The sequence below is a fragment of the Podarcis liolepis genome (genome assembly GCF_965112155.1).
Source record: "Podarcis liolepis genome assembly, chromosome: 7".
Taxonomy (NCBI): Eukaryota; Metazoa; Chordata; class Lepidosauria; order Squamata; family Lacertidae; genus Podarcis; species Podarcis liolepis.
The window spans coordinates 40,512,502-40,526,766 of record NC_139561.1 but is presented as its reverse complement, the minus strand read 5'-3'; the positions used below and the strand labels follow the sequence as shown (position 1 = coordinate 40,526,766).

The 14,265-nt window shown below is 42.4% G+C and overlaps 1 protein-coding gene across 8 annotated transcripts in view; it reads left to right on the top strand.

The window, feature by feature from the left end:
* The window catches only part of FTO (FTO alpha-ketoglutarate dependent dioxygenase), a 270,050-nt gene extending 256,049 nt beyond the window's left edge, over positions 1 to 14,001 (top strand). For 7 of the 8 annotated variants that reach the window (XR_014528545.1, XR_014528546.1, XM_083513711.1 and 4 more), the window contains one exon: positions 100 to 998. Coding sequence is in view for 6 of the 8 variants with exons in the window: in XM_083513711.1 (XP_083369837.1) it covers positions 100 to 244 (145 nt within the window). In the remaining 2 variants the exon portion in view is untranslated. Of the gene's footprint in view, positions 1 to 99; positions 999 to 13,912 lie in introns of those variants that run through there. The other variant, XM_083513712.1, reaches the window with a different exon arrangement.
* Positions 14,002 to 14,265: the final 264 nt, after the last annotated feature.

Genomic DNA, 14,265 nt, shown 5'->3' with positions numbered 1-14,265 from the left:
CCCCCCCTTTTCATTAATAGGCAAACATGAGAAATAATATATCCCTAAATGCATCCCCTAATTCACTTTTAATCTTATAGATTTATTTTATTTTTTTAGGTGCCATTCCCAACTTGTGGAGAATTTACCGAAGGATGAAAAGCCAGAATGCCATCCTTACTGGCAAGAAGGCGATGCCAGCATGCCGCTGCCATTCAACCTTGAAGAAATAATAGCTGAGCTACAGAGTCTTCTAGAGTGCTAGATGGAGCAATTTGATCATGAACTGAATGAGGTTCTTTTGCAAAGAAACCTCTTCTGTAAGAGGCACTAGATGTCTCTGAGAACAGTGGGGTGGAGGAAGAAACAGCCCGGGGGGGGGGAGGTATTCTGGACCAAGTAATATTCTGGCTGCATAATCAGTTAAGAAGTTAACCAAAAGTGTACATCACAAGCACCAGAACATGAAAGTAAGATTATCTGTGGTTTGTTTTGAAGTTGGGTAGGCAGCCGGTGCCCTGCTGTGTTTCAGATGGGCTATGTGAAGTAAAGAGCCAATTTCAAATTGTTTTAGCACAATTTTTCCCCTTTTTTCTGATGGTAAACAAAGGAACACTGAATTAGAGAAAAATGCTACCCAGTACCCAATGCAAACACTAAACCTGCCTTAGGCTGCAATCCTTTACACACTTAATCTGGCAATAAGTCCTGTTACATTAAATGTGGCTTTTGCCTGAGTAGACATGCATAGGATGTGACAGAGTCTTGCAATCCTATACATGCCAACATGGAAGTATATCCCATTAAACTCAATGGGACTTATTTTTAAGGAAACTTGTCCAAGATTGTTCCATAAGAGACTAAGCTATTGGGAAGTCACTGGACTGAATTTCTGCAATATCTGCAATATGGATATGATAAATAATACTGACCTTCCTCTCAGGGTTGTTGTGAGGATTGTGCTAAGATAACAATGTGAATTCTTTTAAATAGAATAAAAGTGCTACTGAGATACTAAATATTAGTATGGTTGAGTCTTTTTTGTGTTTGAACATTTCAGTACAAAAAGAGAGTTTCTGGGCCACCAAAATCTTATCTGAAAAACACCCTCCAAAATCTTTTTTTGCATGTTTCATACATACATAGATAGATATTCCTTCTGACTACAGGGTCAGACATTCAGGAATCAAGTAACCAACCTTAGAACATCATGTTGCTATAATACCATACTGATTTGGCTACATAGAGCTATCACAAAACCAATTCAGAGCGAGGACAATGCTGGGGTGATAGGCAAGGATGATTTGTTTCATGAAATGTGCCACCTCATCCTCTATTGGTCCAACCCCAATTCATATTCTTATTAGGACATTCTCAAACTTCAAATTCAGTGGCAGTATTCCTGGATTGGTCTCCTCATCCATTAAGATGTGTTGTGAAGGCTCTGTGCATCAGCTGTCCAAGGTGGGGTGGGAATCAACAAGGCCAAATGTCCATTGTGGCATCTCAAATTCCACTCTTCACTTTAAAAATTCCATGACACTTCACAACAATATGCTTGCAGTCTCAATATAGTCAGCAAAGGATAATAGAGCATGGGCTTTGTCAGGAGTTATCAAAATATTGTTCTAGACACCAGACCTAAAGGGGGCCTGCAAGCTGAGGGTGAAGGTAAGAATTTACTTCACACTAAACTGCATATTAACTCAGAAGAAGGCCCAGCTGTGCTCAGATGTTCACAATTCCCACCCTTTTTACCTCTAGAATTTTTGAGGGTCTTTTTCAGTTGGCATCTGGGCACCTTGCAGCACCCATGTCTTTGTTGCCAAGCTAGGAAGTTTCCCTCTTTTCATATTCAGGATTTTTATACTTGCATCGCTGTAATAAAAAGGGGGCTTGTTTATTATCGGTTAAAGGAAGGAAGGAATCACCACATCCAGTGGAAAGGGTGGCTTGCTCATCTTTGGAGAAATGACAGAAGAGACAATATTCATAGGAAGCTGCCTTATACAGGGTCAGGCTAGCTCAGTGTTGTCTCCCACTTAAAGGTTTACAAAATTAAATTTTACATGTTTCAATTTCACTTCCTTTCCTATTCTTGTTATATCATTACTTAAAATATTAAAATACTCCACCTGAATAAATAACTAATTCATCTTACAAATCTTCAGATAACCCTGCTAATGATGTTAATTGCTTACAGTTGTCTTTCAAATATGATATAAATTTGTTCCAGTCTTTTTGGAATACTTGATGTCGCTGGTTCCAGATTCTTCCCGTCAGTTTCGCCAGTTCTGCAAAGTCCATCATTTTCATCTGCCACTCTTCTTTAATCCCTGCTTCCTAACCAGGAGATGAAACCTGGGGAGGAGAAGGGCAAGGAAGGTACACACAGCAGCATGATTTTTTTTCTCTGGCTAAAGAACCAGGGTCAGACTGGGATTGTTTTACATCCTAACTGGGCCATATGTTTCCTCTTTGGATGCAAGCCATATCATGCTACATATTGTCTTACTCCGTGGATTTTATTGACAATAGGTTTATCCAGTGCTAGGTGTGCAGATGAGTTTCCCCATAGAAATTAGTGGACATGACCCACATGGGACCATTCATTTTAGTGTAAGGTTAACAGATGTCCCCATTTCCTGGGGACAGTCCCCAGATTTACAAATCAGTCCCCTGACAAAATCCATCTATTTAGTAGGAAGTTGAAAAGTGTCTCCAGATTCATTGAAAAAAACTGGTAACCTTATTTTCGTAGGCCTACTAAACAAAAAATGCTTAGCTCATATTCTACAGTCTTCTTATCAACTTCTAAGCCCTTGAAAATGGGTAGGGTCAAAACTGAAATAATAAATTCCTTGGGGAGATAAATACATATATACCCCCAATATATTTCCTTGGGCATCTGTGTGCTTGAGTGCAAAGCCAGATATATTGGTGGGTGGGTGGGTGGACTGGTTCTCCAGACTTAGATTCGTTGAATCTCTGTTGTGTTTGCTTCGTTTAACCATTTAGTAAAAAATAATAAAAAATACTAGCCGGCACTGTGTGCACAGTTATCGCTGGTTAAGAAACACTGTTTTGTTTTGTTTTTAAATCACAGGGCAAGCCCAATAGAAGATGAGGGACGTTTTGCTTTGGCAAGAAAAAGAAAAACACAGTTATCCTCTGTCCTGACAAAGTGATTGCCTCGAAACAAAAATGTAACAGATTGAAAGAAACTGAAGTGGCAATGTGGAGAACAAAGCAATTGTGTTTCCTTTACTGCTGATTTGTGATTAATTTCTGTTTTAATTAAGCATTGTTAGAAGCTGTGAGATTCGCAGTGGCAAAATCCACTTGACACTCATAAAGGGTACAGGAAAACAAGGGTGTTCACATGAAAGTTGAAAGCCTTCTGTAAAGAAGAAAGGGACAAATGGGGCTGACGACTGAATGCTGCTTCTTCTTTTTTTTTTTTTTGTCTGCAGTGCTAATTTCCTTTTGCATTAGGAGCCTGGTTAGTGCATATAATAGAATTTGGCTAAAACAGGGGCTTTTTTTCCAGCCAGAACTCACCAGAACTCAGTTCTGGCACCTCTCAGGTGGGCGCCATTATAAGAGAACAAGGGAGGCGTTCTTGTCAAATTCCAGCACCTCTTTTTCTAGAAAAAGTACTGGTTAAAACACAGGGGTCTTTTCAAGCAACACTTGCGTGAGCTGCTTCTCAGGATCTCCTCGGTGGTACTTCACCAATTACAATGTAAATATTTGTGACTGAATTCTTTCATACTTGCACATTCAGTTCCAAGCAAACCTCTGCTTATACAGTGGTACCTTGGGTTAAGTACTTAATTCGTTCCAGAGGTCCGTTCTTAACCAGAAACTGTTCTTAACCTGAAGCACCACTTTAGCTAATGGGGCCTCCTGCTGCCGCTGCGCCACCGGAGCATGATTTCTGTTCTCATCCTTAAGCAAAGTTCCTAACCCAAGGTACTATTTCAGGGTTAGCAGAGTCTGTAACCTGAAGCGTATGTAACCTGAAGCGTATGTAACCCGAGGTACCACTGTATAGGTTTTATGCTCTTGATTATTCTGGTTTCTTTCCTTGGTGGACATTTGCTCATTTATATACTCTAGTCCTGTTGAGGCATTTGTCTGAATCCATGTGTGCTAGCCCATCTACTCAGTCTTATGAAAGACATGCTTGCCACCCTGGGCAACTTTGGAGGAAGGCTGCGAGAGAATTTTAATAAATAATAATGAAAGTAGGACACACACAAGCCCAAACCCCAATATCCCTGTGCTCACTGGCTCCACTTCAGACCTCCCCATGCACAGGGACACCAGGAGTGGGTCTTGCATGTGTGACCCCAGGATTATACTCCACATCTTCAGGAGATGAGTCCAGAATTTCAAGGAGGATGTGGCATGGGAGGGGTACATCCAAAATCTCAGGAACACATTTTGATGCCACCACCTCTACGGTCCAAGGCAGTTGGGCCACCCATGTCCTTGGTGTCCCAGTACTCCGACGTTTGTGTATTGTGCTTATGTGGTAGTCTCTAGCCTGTACACTCCATGGAGCTGTCCATGGCCCTGCTTAGTCCTGAACTTCTGTGGAAGCCTTCACTTGGGTTTGAAACACCATCTGACTGTCACCTCTGCTTGGAACAGAATTCCAGCAAAATCCCCTCCTCCTTGGTTCTGTTACCTCTTCCAACAGCAACTGTGCATAAGGGCTGGTGGGGATGTCTTGGGGTACATCATAGTGTGTGTCATATGAATTGTGGCCTCAATCCATTTTGCCTGCTCTTCTTTGTCTCTCTGTCTCTCCATCTCTCCTTTTAATAAGATTCATTTTGTTTTCTATTCATCAAAACAAATTCTAAAATTTACACAACATACATTATAGCATTTTATATACATAATTTATCTTTGAAGCATATGGCTAGCTTTTTCCAGTAGTCAATGTAAGTATTCAATATTGAACAAAATCGTTATGTTCTCCTTTCCTATAAATATATAGTTAGTTTTGACATTATAGTCGGTTCCTCTAACTCCTCTACATTCAATTGATTGGATGATTCCAATACTTTCCATAACATATCTATGCTGCTACAATTATATATAGTATCAAGCTTTGGTATGCCGAAGTTGCTATCACAATCCTTGAGGTCCAGGTAGATGAAAAAGCCTTTGGATACCCTCAAAGCCCCAAGCCTACCTCTTACTCCAGAGGAGACAGTGAGTGTTCCTTCTTCCTAAAGAAGTTTGGCAGCTTGGCTACCATTGTGCATTTGTCGCATAATCACCATGAACACCTTGCTTCACCCTTAAGTCTTTATGATCTGCACCACCTTGCTCCATGGTCTCCTTCCTTGCTTGTGGGTAGCTCAAGGGACCCAAATGGGCTTTCCTCCTGACCTCCTTTAATGTTTCTGATCCCTGTCCTGTAAAGGCTAAGCTTGGACAAAGGTAAGTAGAACTCGTAGCCCAAGGCCAGTTTTAGTTAGACTCAAAGCAGACCCATTGAAATTAATGGGCATGACTAGATTAGGTATATTAATTTCTATGGGTCTACTCTGAGCAGAACTTAGTTCAATACAACCCCAAATTCCTGAGGAGGTGCTCTCTCCAGCCTCCAGTCTGTCTCCCCCTCTGTGCACCAGCAAGGGAGACAAAAGCAACCAATGGCTTCAAGTTACAAGAAAGGCGATTCCAACTAAGCATCAGGAATAACTTTATGATAGTAAGAGCTGTTCAACCATGGAATGGACTCCCTTGAAAGGATATGGACTCTCCTTCCTTTGAGGTTTTAAAACAGGAGTTGGATGGTTATCTGTCATGGATGCCTTAGTTGAGATTCCTACATTGCAAGGAAGGGGTTGGATTAGATGACCCTTGGCCTACTTTCCCACTCTACAATTCGATGGTCCTATGATATCAGACAGCCTGCCTTTGCCATGTGGTGTCATTTGCAGCCTGCTGATGTTTATATCTGGTTGAGCTGGGCCTGCCAATGCACAGAGTCCAACACCAGCTTCAGCTTTTATCAGCCTCTCACATGTGCATTCTTTGTAAAGTTATTTTTGTAAAATAAAATTTTAATATTCACTATATTTCCAATACACTTCTAACAATTTTCCAATAATAATGTATATAACCACTCTCACCCTAAGGTTGCAGGGCAGGCTACAACAAATCACAATGTTTAACAACCGTTTATAACAACTTACAATTTATAATCACAGAGATAAGATGGGTTCTAAAAATATACAATAGTCCACAGTCCAAGGTCCAAAGTCCAAGGCCAAAGGTCAGGAAACGAGGTTCAGGGTCAGCCCAAGTCCAAAGTCAGGACGCAGTCCAGCATCAAGCATGAAGTAGAAACCCCTGATGGTCCAAGGAGAGGCTGCTCAACGCTGCCAGTTGAGCAGACACAGAACCTCAGCTCTGCTGCCTTCTTATACTGTGCCTGCTGATTGCAGCATCTGGGCTTGAGGAGACTCTGTGTCACTCTGTGAGTACTACCTACACCAACCTCTCCTTTCCCTTCCCCATCCTGCCCCCATGTGACCCAGTACCCGCTTCACCCTTCACCAGGATCCTCTTCCTTCTCTTCCTCCCTGCAGTCCTGCCAGTTCATGACACACACACACTTCCCTCCCTCCCTCCCTCCCTCCCTTCCTTCCTTCCTTCCTTCCTTCCTTCCTTCCTTCCAACTTACTTGACTTTATGAGGCAGATATTTTATTCAGAAGTTGTGTGCCACCTGGCCATCATTTGATGCACAAAAGCATTCTTAACACAAACCTTTCCCTACGCCTGGTGTTTGTTTATTGACTCCGCTGTGTGCAGAGGGCCAGGGTCAGGTGGAAAAGAGATGCCTCTCTTTAGCGACTTTCATTAGATTGCAAAAGGGTTCCTTGCAAAATGAAGTTCACGACTTTGCCTGCATTTACTTTTCATCATCGCTGAAAGAATTGCAGTAAAATTGGTCCCCGGCACATGTGTGTCAGGCTAAATGGATTACGGGAGATACAGATCTGTTTGCCTGTCTGCACTTGCCTTTAGACAATATTCATCAATTTTACAAAAAGCTCTCAACTAAACATGGAGCCAATACAAATGTGAACCGCTCAAGGCAATGGGGCTCTTTTCTATATATAACAACAACAAAAAGCCAAAACAAAATCAGATCTAAAGGTGATTTTACATTAGCAGAATGAAATTGTTGGCAGAAAATGAAATCCTTTTATCATCTCACTAGGCTGAAGATGGAAGTAATAATCGGACATTCTTAAAAGTTTGCCGTAGAAAGCCCCTGGTTTCGGATGGTGCAATTCTCAGTGCACTATTCACACCCATGATCTCTTGTTGGCAGAGATTGAAATGAGGTCTTAGGTTCAGCTTGCCCATTTGGCATTCTGTTTGGGTTTGGTATTGCTGGAGGGGGGGATTGATTAAATTCACATTTAAAGGCAAACCTACCAAATTTGCTGTTTCCAAAACACACGCTCCTTCGAAATTTGCACATCACAGGCATGGGGATCCTTTGGTCCTCCAGATGTTGCTCCCACCAGCCCAAGCAAGTATGACCAATGTCTAGGGATGTTGGGAATTGTAATTCAGCAACATGGGGAGCACCAAAGGTTCCTCTGACCTGAAAATTCACATTTTGGCCCTGCCAACTTTTGCCTTTGGTCCCACCCACTGCTGACATGCAACCTCTTGAAGAGGGCATATGACCCTTGGCCTGAAATAGGTTTCCCACCCCTGTGCTAGGCATTTAGAGGACTGAGCTTACGTTCTACTAGGGATTAATTCATTCTTGACTTTCCCTCTCCGTAACTGTGTTTTGCTTCTATAAGTAATTCTGGGTATGGCTCAGGCTGGATTTTGGCCTCACCACAGCATGTTATGGATCTTCAGATGCTTTATTCTCTGTCAACAATATTGATTCATTGCTTTGATTAGGGGGGGGGGAGAGAGAGAGAGAGAGAGAGAGAGAGAGAGAGAGAGAGAGAGAGAGAGAATGAATTATTTGGTGTATAGGATTTCCGTTATCTCTTATTACACTGAATAGGGTAATGCTACTGTGCTGGATGTTTCATTTCCTACAAACTCCCCTGCTTTAAAAAACAAAACAAAACCAAGCCACAACTCATTGGTGTTTTTCATGCATATTGCCTTGATCAGTGGAACTATTTTTTAGCAGTAAGAAGAAAAGAAAAGATTTCATTTAGTTTGAATGCATTTGAAGCTTAAAATATTCCATTGCTTTAACAACCGCAATGATTTGCTTTTAATATATTGGACAATTGATTTCTTTCTGCAAGCAATGGCATAACTTTGAAACTAAGTGTGTCTGATGACTTGTGCTCCAGTATTCCTTAGAAAGCTTGATTTTGCATGGTGGTATTAGTGTCTTTTCACTGTTTCTAAGGAGGTACAGATCAGCCTCTATATGGTGCTTCTCAGCTTCTGCTTTCATTTTGCCAAACACAACAGATGCATAAACAAAATGCCTAGCTTGGCTAAAGTCCTTGACCTATGAGTTTTTAATTAACTCTTTCATAAACATCACCATATTTTTGACTGACTTCTTGAAGCTAGAAAGCAATGTTTGCTTTTATACCTTTATACCCCACTTTCCCACTTATTCAGCCTCAAATGTGGAACAAATCAATGCTAAAATTTGTGTGCTATATTCAGTGTGCTATGAAACAGCTGAAGTGTGAATATGGAAAAGGGTTCAAGTTGAAGTAGGGGATAACTCTCAGTACACTTTAGTGAAGGCAAAACTGCAGTGAGACCAAAACTCATCAGCCATCAGATGATAGCCGCCATCTTTTCCCCCCAACAGACTCTGAGAACAATGCTATGTGATAACATAGCATCATGTATGGGAACTAATAGGTACCAAAAAGAAGAAGAAGAAGAAGAAGAAGAAGAAGAAGAAGAAGAAGAAGAAGAAGAAGAAGAAGAAGAAGAAGAAGAAGTCCACTAGATAATTCTGGGAGCTGCATTTTATTTATTTACCCAGAAGCTTCAGGCAGAGTCCTACTAAAACCCAATGTCATTCTCAGGGGCTGGTTGAGAGAAGTACCAATTAAGGGGCAGGTGAGTTTGGCCTCCCCTCCCACCCTGAATTTCAGTCCCACACCCCTGAAAAACCTTGGCACACCATCCCCACTTCCATGTCATTCAGAGCGGGTTGTGTGTACAAAATAAAGGAGGTCATTTTGGGCTTGCATTAACACATCTCTAACAAACTCTGGCTTATCACTGCATTAGCATGCATTGTTCTCAAATTTCCAAGAATCGCCTACTGTGTTCCAACATACAAAATCCGAGACTTTGGTTTATTTCTGCAGCTCATTATCATTTCTATAGTTGCATCATTATATGTAGCACATGGATTTAGCAAGCCTTCATATTGCCTGCTTACAAGGATCTTACTAACATCTAGTAAATTTAATGACCTCTAATAAGAAGTGGAAATGAAATCCTGCCCAGGGAACTTAATAGAATTTGTAGCTTTTAAATGCATCTTGTCATTTTATGAGTATTTAAACCCTCAGGAAGCTGAAAGCTATGTACGGAGCCATTGCTTTGTTTAAGTTAGCTACATGAAAAACAAATAGCTTATTTTTGTTTATTTTTTATTCCTTTAACCTCTAGGACTACCTGATAAAGCAATCACTCAAGAACATTAAACATTGCGTGGTTTCACTTGATAGAGGTACTGCAAGGCTCCAGCGGATTGCCATAGCGTAAATAATATAAAATCTAGAAAGATGTTGCAATATGACCTACTTACTTTAAAGAGCTCACCCATATCCATACCCACTAACGTATCCCTCTCCAAAGGAATTCTATTGTCCCCACCACACCAGCAAAAAAGAAAAGAAAAAAAGAAATACCAGTTGTAGGAAACCATAGAATGGGAGAGTGCTGTTGTGATCTGGTTCTGCCGGTGAGCTTTCCATATTGGGCATCCAGTTGGCCACTGTGAGAACAGGATGCTGGAATGTATGGACCATTGCTCTGACTCAGCAGGCTCTTGCATTCTTGTACCTCCAGTAAAGGAAGCAAAGTCAGTGAGAAGACCTAGCCAGGCAACATCACTGTTACTAAGAAGAGAGCCGTTGTCATAAATGTGCATATTACTAACCTTTATAGCTTGCCCCTCCCCATTCCAGACAATTGTAAGTTGCCAGGAATGCATAATAAAAATCAGTTCAAAGGTAAGGAGAGCCAGTGTGGTCTAGTGGTTAAGAGCGGTAGTCTCGTAATCTGGGGAACCAGGTTCGCATCTCCGCTGCTACTCCACATGCAGCTGCTGGGTGACCTTGGGCTAGTCACAGTTCTCTCTGAAGTCTTTCAGCCCCACTCACTTCACAGAGTGTTTGTTGTGGGGGAGGAAGGGAAAGGAGAATGTTAGCTGCTTTGAGACTCCCTAGGGTAGTGATAAAGTGGGATATCAAATCCAAACTCTTCTTCTTTACACCAGGCATAGGCAAACTCGGCCCTCCAGATGTTTTGGGACTACAATTCCCATCATCCCTGACCACTGGTCTTGTTAGCTAGGGATGATGGGAGTTGTAGTCCCAAAAACATCTGGAGGGCCGAGTTTGCCTATGCCTGCTTTACACTGATTGTCAGGGCTTACACAGAGTCATTGTGCAGCACTTCGCAAGCCCCAGAGATCAGCTGATACACTGGCAAAAATAAAACAAAATGCATTATATAGCAGACACTATTAAGTAAAATTGCATATAAAAATGTGTACAGTGAGTGGTAGAAGTTCTCTTTAAAAATGCTGGTGAATTTCACGAGTGCTTCTTCTTTTTCTTTGAAATCACAAACCTCTGTAGAAATGTGAGGAATGGAATTTAAGACGAGAAAAATGAGACATGGAGGAAACAGAAATTGACAGATTCACCCATTCCTACACTTCAGCCAGCAACAATCTCAATTTATCCAGAGGCAAATCTGTGACCTGGGTCTCTGCCCCTACAGTACCCAGCTTTGGTCCGATCCAGCAAGGCTCTTTCTATGTTCCTGTGTGCAGAACATCAGGAGGGTCATTTATAAAGCAGGCAGTGCCAGAGCCCAACATTGGCCTTCCATTATTTAATGGTTTCCTAATGCTGATCTCCTTCCCTTGCCAATGCCGGTCCTCTCACACCTCCATTGTCTGTAGTTCAAAGTTACTTCTGCCTCCCTGGCTAATGGGGTCAGAACAGTTCCTTCGGTAATAGATTGCCAGTCCCTTGGGCACAAAGACTTTTGAGAGACAGGCCACAATGAGAAGACGGGCCGTTAAATAACATTTGATGCAGCTCAAGGGAATGATAATTACAGCGTTTAGTTACAATGATTCACGGAGGTAAGAACCACATTCCACAAGGCATGAGCTCTTCAACGACCTTTCCAAGAACATGGGTCAAAACCCATCCATTGTCTCTGAAGCAGGTAGATCGGGTCGCATCTGGGTAGGAGAAAAGGGGTCGGGGGACAGGGGATGGAAGGGGATCATTCTGCCCAGGCACTAAATTAAAAGACTAATGCCACATAAAAACACAAACTGGAGAATGGGGAATATTGGGTTCAGCCTATATTCCAACATCTAGTTCTGGCCAAAAAAAGGGAAATGCATTGAAACCAGAAACACCAACAAGGAAGCCATTTCCTTTCCTTTATGCTGATTTGCCATAAATGATAATGTGATGTGACCTGACTCCTCTGAGTTGGGCTTGCCTAACAGTCTGAGCAACAGAGGCAACGAACCTCGTGCCCTCCAGATATTGCTGTGCTCCAGCTCCCATCAGACACAGCCAGCATGGTCAGCTGTAGCCCAAGGGCATCTAGAGGCCCACAGGTCCCCCACCTCTGAACAAAGAGATGCTGGTACTCTCTGGTTACAAGTATCCTTCATCTTGCCATATTCCCAACAGGAACCACGTCCAGCATCTACAATTAGAGAGACAGAAAACAGGAAGCCTTTTTTCTCTCTTTGCAGTTGGGGATCCCACTGTAAGCCTTGTGGCACCCTATTTGTGGAGTTCCCAAACAGGAACACTTGTTGTTGTCATCTGTCCCCCCCAGTTGATAATCTTGCAACGTCGCCTAAAGATGCATCTGCTTGCTTGGGCTTTAGGAGATCAAGGGGATCTTGATCCTCACAGTTAATATTCTGGTCTGCTGAGTTATAGAAATTATTGTGCCTTGACTCATGCTTGGATCCAGCCTCTTAGGCATGCTAGCCTGGGCACATAGTCGTCTTAATAATGAGCCCTTGCACTGCCTTCATACATGGGAGTGCCTGGCTTCTTCTTTACCTTTGATACCTGAGATGTGAGTCTAATCTGTGTTAACTGTTTTTAATTTAAATTTAAGATTAATTAAATAAAATTAAAATTAAATAAATCTAAATTAAGAATAGATTTGCTGGTGAAGTACAGGTAATAATAATATTAACCAAAGTCCTATGCAAAAGCCAACTCACTCCCACACAACTTCCTTAGAAGTGACGGGACTGGTAGGGTGGAAGGCAGGGAGCCCAACAGTAGGTGGAGCCAAAGATCCAATGGCATGCAGAGCCAACTAATTCTGGTTTTGTCTCCATCCTCTTCCCAGTTGAGTTCTACAAAGGTAACAGTGAGACTAAGCAGGAGGAAGGTGTCTGCCAGTACCAGCCATTGTACCGGTACCTGGGCTAGTTGTAATTAACAAGTTAATACCAGCCTCTGGGCTAGTTGTAATTCAGAAGGTAGATGGGTGGGAGCTAGCTGAGCACAGACTGCTGTTGGTGGCACAGTGCCCCATTTCCCCCCCACTGCTCTTTTAGGGGCCTCTGTGAAGCACCGATCAGCTTGGCAACTGCAATTTCTTGCACAGAACAAAATCTTCCTCCTTAGATGCCTCTGCTGTCGTTGTCTGAATACCAACCAAATTCCAGACCCTAAATTTTCTTTCCTGCATCCCCTCTGGCTACAACTCATTTTGAATGTGAGTGCTTGGTGTTTACAAAGACAGATATTTCAAGCTCTAGATAGACTTCGACAGGAAAGAGTTATGTTATGCCAGAAGGTGATGGCTATATTGCTTTACTGATCAACACCCTCTGTTCTGGCAAACCCCAAAACAGTATGTTTTTTCCTCCCTTGAAAAATTCTATGTCTTTATAAGGTTAAATCTCCTCACTTAACTTCCTTAACACTGAGCATTTGCTTTATATATATATATATAAAGTAAAACACATCAAAGAAGAACCCAGGCAATAAGCCACACATCACAAGGTAACAATGGGAACTGTCAGGAAGAATATAGTGCTTTTCTGACCTTTCTTGTTGTTGTCACCTCATATCTTTATTCATGCATCTCTGCCACCAGACTTAGACTGTGTACACACCACACATTGGAAGCACATGACTTCCCCAAAAAACTCATAGGAACTTTAGTTTTTGAAGGGTGCGGAAAATGGAAAACTACAGTTCCAAGGATGCTTAGGGGGATCCATGTGCTTTAAATGTATGGCGTGAATGTGATACCTTTGAGGGGTGTGGCCTGGGAAGGGGTGTGGCCTGGAGGAAGCCATATGCGTTAAGTGTAGTGGGTGTGCGCAGTCCTAAAGTGTGTATGAATGGCACATCCAAAGCTGAGGGCCTCTGTCCACACTGAGCTCCCAGACTTTGGAACTCCCTTCCCTAGAAAAGTTAGACTGTGCCCTTCCTTGTTTTATTCCAACAGGCCCTTGTGAACTGGTTGCTTTTTAAGTGTTTTTAATAGGCAACATCAAGGCCTTGACTCACCTGTCTTATAGGTCTTTATTGTTAACCTTGACTTGGAGGACTTTAAACAGAGGGCTGTCTTCTAGGCGCCGTGGCCACCCTAAATGTAAATATAGATCCTTTTACAAATCTGCTTTTGCTCTCTTCCAGGAGGCCAAACCTTCCCATTAGTGACATGACACAGCTTAGCAGAAGAGCTTTGTAGGCATAAGGTCTCAGGTTCAATCCTTGGCATCTCCAGGTAGGTTTGGGAATGTCTCTCATTTGAAACTGCTGCTGCCAGTCATGGGGTGGTATGCAGCCAACTTGTTCCATCAGCGCAAGTATTTCTGCTTGCACAATGGAGCTTTTCTCCCCCTTGCATGTGCCCACTAAATCTGGGGGATCTGGGGCTGATTTTTGGGGAGGGCATGGGGTGAGGAGAGGGGAAGAAGTTCCACTGCACAAGTGGAAATCCTTGTGCTGACGGAACAAGTCAGTTGGATAGCACCCAGGGTAGATAA